At 40.3% G+C, this 5,387-nt stretch overlaps 1 protein-coding gene across 5 annotated transcripts in view; it reads left to right on the forward strand.

Moving 5' to 3' along the window:
- The window catches only part of colq (collagen-like tail subunit (single strand of homotrimer) of asymmetric acetylcholinesterase), a 116,146-nt gene that overhangs the window by 81,990 nt on the left and 28,769 nt on the right, over window positions 1-5,387 (forward strand). For all 5 annotated transcript variants that reach the window (XM_043689504.1, XM_043689507.1, XM_043689506.1 and 2 more), the window contains one exon: window positions 5,113-5,209. In XM_043689504.1, the coding sequence (XP_043545439.1) occupies window positions 5,113-5,209 (97 nt within the window). The remainder of the gene's footprint in view (window positions 1-5,112; window positions 5,210-5,387) is intronic.

Here is a 5,387-nt window from a genome sequence, read left to right on the forward strand (position 1 = left end):
GACGACCTCGATTATCGAGGTCGTCAATGTGATTCTCTAAGGTCTGGACTCGCTGTTCGAGAGTCCAGACCTGATCCATGGCCGATTGCGCTGTAGTTTCGGAGGTCGCGGCCTTTAAGTCCGCCCCTCCGACTCGGCGCTCGATTTCCTGGATGTCTCGGTTGTGCTTCTGCAGCACGGCCGAGAGTGAGTCCCATCGATTTCGGGATTCTTCAATAAAAGTGTCGATCTTCGCATCCAGTTTGGAGATCATTTCTACAAGGCTTGTCACTGTAGGTAAGTCCCCCGGGGCGGCTGTGGACGCCTCTGCTGCAGCTGGAGAGAGTGGGGGAGGGGGTCCTGCTTGCTGAGAGCTGCGGGCTCCCTTCCCTTTGGTCATTTTTACTAAATATTAGATTGTTTAAATTTAATATTAAACAACTAATTAAATTAAACAGCTATTAAAAATGATTTGGTGAGTGTGGTGGGGGTGGGTGACCCACTTTACCCAAGTCTTGGGAGGAGCACTATAGACTCAGACCTGTTGGGTCACCGCCATCTTGGATCCCCAGAGGATTAGATTTAAGGAACAGAGCGATGGCAGTTTTGGACTGTTTTTAATAAAAATCTGAGTAATATTGTGCTATATAACTAACAGTTCTATATACAACTTCGCTTTGTACAGATCTTATAGTGTTTTGTTGCACAGTTCCTTCATTTGAGACACCATGGTGGATTTTCTTTTGAAAACAAATCATGTGATAAGTTTACCTTTAATGTCCTTCCCTACTGTTTGTTTTGTCTATGTTTGGGAACATTCAGTTTTTCCCTTACTTTTAAATATAACTTTTCATTGCCATCAAAAATAAACGGTGGCTACATTTGAATGTTTAGGCAGCGCAGAGTTTGTGAATAATGACTGTCATTCTTTGCTGATTGTAAAGTGATTCAAAGCCAGGGGTTAAACTTTTAACTCATTCAAAATTCATGTACTTTTTAATATCAGTCCCTGGCTCTCACTCAGTATATTTTTTCTTCAGAGGAGTTGCCTGTTTCAGCATCAATTTTAGAAATGTGGCCTTCAGTCAACACCACTTTTATTTCAATCGAACGAGCTAAAAAGAAGTCATGGAAAAAAAAATCCTTGATATAATAAGGACATATCATGTTAGTGATGTCAAAGGCCAATCTATTTCCTGTAAGAGTCTTTGTATTTTTGTTGACTTCTTAATATAGGAACACTGTGATTGGATGCTCCACAAAAAGCTTTAGCTAATTCAGGAATAAAATAAAAACTTCCCATTTCTATTTTAAAACACAAGTTAATAACCTTCCAACAGAGAGACCTTCTGAACTTGGGATTCCTCAGCAACATGTCCCCTTTGATACTTCAGTTTACCTTTGTAATTCCTCTTGAAAAATGTTATGAATTTTTAGTTCAGTTCCTTACTTATAATCCAAGCAGATTTGGTATATTTGCAGACATTAAATACCATGTTGGTTTGATTTACTGTCCAGAGGGACAGTGGAAATCTGATGAGGTTTGTGGCGTCATACCCTGACTGACTCCTTGGAATATAAATTTTGTGTTTTCTCTCCTCCAGGCATAACATAAATTTATAAACTAAAGACAGTGAGGCTTCAGGAAAAAGACATTATAATTACCATATATATTAGAGGTTTTGTGATGTGTCTTCAATGTATTTAACACAGAATTGTGACACAAAAACAGGCTAACCTTGAGGATGAGAAAGGCTTTTTGAAGACCTTGTCACTTTTGAATGTTTTGAACAGAAAATGCCTTATAATTAGATAAACGTTTTTCTTTTGTAACTAATTTTAGCAATAAAGTATGAAGTGACATTACATCAGTAGAAAGTATTAAAAGATTATTCCTCGTTACTTGGCACAGGCTGAGAATTTTCATCCCATCCAGAAATAGATTAGCAAAGTTCATATGAAGTCTGAAGTAAAAAAATCCATGATTGTTGAAATTGACAAAAAGAAATTATGCTTCATTCTGCATTAAATTGAAAAACAAATATTTCACTTAAGGTCAGATCTGATATCCATGATTTTAATAAAGTTGCATATTGGTGCAAAAACTAAATTGTATAAACAGGCTTACTCTCTGAGGAAAGTGTTGTGGCAAGAGGTGCCAGATGCACATCTGTAGAACAGAAAATAAAGAGGATAAATTTGGAGCACACAGTTTGCAACAGGTAATATCCCAAGCTATAGAATTGTCATAATTGCTAGTTTAGCACTTTAGTAATGCAATCTGTACATAGCGCTCCCTGATACTGTAATCATGTATGCTAAGCTGCACACAGGAAAGGCAGCTACTACAGGCACCTGTCCTGATACAGATTCTACGGATGAGCTGCACAAATGAGACATCAGGGAGGAGAATATGTTCCTGGGTTCACCAAGATTGTATTGTAGGCCTTGCTGTAGATGGTCAACAAGACAAAGGTCATGTCTCTGTAGGGAGCCATAGTTCCTCAAGTCAAGCTCAAGAAAGGGATTGGGAGCTGGTGACCAGGGACATCATTTCCCAGTATTTGGCCCTAAGCACCTGCCATGTGGGTCTAATGACCTCACATGGGCTGTCAAGGTCAGTGAATGTCTCTTCAATGACATCTCCCAACCATTGCAACAATAACCTCTCATGCTGCTGAATGTACCATATCACCAGCATTCACCCAGCAGAACCCTGCCACACTCAGGACTCGTGTCAAACAGTCTGATCCTCCACCTCAGCCTCATACAATGCTGCTGACTTCACACCCAGTTCCAGCCGTTTCTCCCCATATCTCCAGCTGTTCAGTTATGGCAGGAACATTATCCAGATATAATAATTGGATATAATAATTTGATGTCAACATAATAATTGGAATTTCCCTCCCATCCATGTGGGCTATACAGAAGAGCAGAGTCCAAGCGGCTGGGGATGGGGCTTCATCTCTCTGTGGCAGAGATTGTCTCCCACAGCATAGCAATGGAGACCATAATATCTGGGTGTGCTGATAATATTGAGGATGATGGAAGTTTCCTACTTCATGCACTTTCTCAACTCAGATCCTTTGGTATTTGTGAGAGCCCTGCCACATTTTGCATTTGTCCAATAACTAAGCCCTCAGGGGTCCCATCACTTTAAAGACAGGAGCTGCTCTGCAAGAGCTCTTCACTCTCAGCAGTGCCTCTGGAGGAGAGGCAATGGGAATAGGTCAGTTTTCTTATCAGTGGAGTGGTTGGAGAGGGGTCCAGGGTCCCTGAGCCCCATCAGCAGTCCCCATTGAGGGAACGTGAAAAGTTGGTGTAATAAAAATTCATCCCAACGAGTTCTGGGCCTGAGTGGTTGCAGTCAGGCCATGTGTCAAATAAGAGCCTGTGACTTGTTCACAGTTGAAGTAGCAGATACTTTCTGCTGGCAGAGCCGAGATGGAGTGATATATAGAAGAACACTGACATGCTGATTGTATTGGCTGATTGGTCAAACAGATTGCGGTCATTGCCAGGAATCATAGAGGAACCTGGCTCTGGGTTGGCAGACGGCTTTGTGCAGAGCATATCCTTTCTGTAGGTTCTGTTCCATCTAACCTAATGTGTTGCAGACTCAGAGGCAATGCAAGCGATTGCAGCTTTTGTATGGGCAGGTTATGACATCCTTTGTCTCCTGTGATTGAATGCAGCAATACTTGCTGGACAAATCAGCACAACACTTATGAAAACAGCCAGTAGTTTCAATAACAAAAGCTATTCTGCAGCATTTGACATGCAAATTGAGTGTTTGGTCTTAAAACTTTATCAGTGCCCTTTGAACAGTTGAATGGATGTTTTTGATGAGCAAATATAAATGGCCTTTCATGGTCTAAGTTATAAATAGAGCATCAAATTAGTCACTCTGGTTTTTTGATGTCAAGGCAGCATCAGATGGCAGGCTTCTGGTGCATGTAGCAAACTCTATCGTGAGCATTCTTCCTAGAATGGGCCCCCATGGAAATTCTACTTTCGTACAGGCTTGATTGTGTCCCACTCAGGGGACCATTGGCTTTTTAAACATTTGTACTAAAGATCCAAATTGTGTGCTCCCATTGTCTTCCAAAAGTATGGAGATAAGTTGCATTCTATTTATGGTGAAATTCATCACAACTGTCTAAATGTGAGCACAGTTTTCAGAGCAGACTGTTAGATGTGTTTTGGCTGAAAGCATTCTCAATGAGATGGAAGGTCTTAATAAAAGTAGTTCTTTTTACAACATTGTAGTTGCAAAGCATCAGCCAGACAGTGTAAATCCTTACAGAGAATCTGTGTAATTATGATAATGTTGAACTAACACAGTGTGGCAGAGATATATGCTACTGACAGCCCTCTTCACTAATTTCAGTCCTCATGTTGTATGCTTTTTCAACTGCTGGATAACTCCTTTGTGTTGAAAACTTGATTAGTTGTAATTGTATCCAGTGAATTCCTTTGTGACAGTTGTAAATTACCTTTTAGCCCATTGGTGACCCACAGCCTGACTCCCTATATTTGGGACTGCCATAATAAACTTGCATAAGACTGAGATGTCTTTGTTAAGATCACTTGTAAATCTATGATAGTTCATCTCTAATATAGTACAATGAGATGGCATTGAAATACAGATGATAAGAGGGCCGACTTTATTATTTCACATATGTCAAAGTAGGACGTCCTCCTACTGCTTAATGATCTATGAAAACACTGGACATTCTTTAATATTTCCTTTGGCTCCTGTTTGGAATGAAATCAGCCATAACCATATTTGGACTCAAAAACCCACATAGGAACTTCATGAACTTTCTACTTATTACAAGCATGTTTGGAGAATTGGAACTGTACACTTGTGACCTCACATTCGCATCGAGTGAATTTCAACAGCAACAATGACATTTTGCCAAAGCACCTATAAACAACTGCCCCCTTAACAACAATTAATAGAGAGAAAAGAATAACCATTGACCTAATTAATTTAATTGAAATGTAATGTTGACTTGTATTTCAAGATGAATTTTGATATAACTATGAAAAATACTTATTTTATCAGGTGCTTGATTTCCAAATGAAAATAAGTTGTGATGCATTAATTTATTTCCCTTTACCTGGAAGGGACTAAAAGGGGAAATGGGTCCAAGAGGAATGATAGGACCTTCAGGCCCACCAGGACCATCTGGTCGCCCTGGTCTACCTGGGATATCTACATCAGGTAAGAAGCTCTGGTCATTAATGTATGGGGCAAAACATAGAAACATAGAAAAATACAGTGCAGTACAGGCCATTTGGCCCTCGATGTTGCGCCGATCCAAGCCCACCTAACCTACACTAGCCCACTATCCTCCATATGCCTATCCAATGCCCGTTTGAATGCCCATAAAGAGGGAGAG

The sequence above is a fragment of the Chiloscyllium plagiosum genome, chromosome 5 (assembly GCF_004010195.1).
Source record: "Chiloscyllium plagiosum isolate BGI_BamShark_2017 chromosome 5, ASM401019v2, whole genome shotgun sequence".
Lineage (NCBI taxonomy): Eukaryota > Metazoa > Chordata > Chondrichthyes > Orectolobiformes > Hemiscylliidae > Chiloscyllium > Chiloscyllium plagiosum.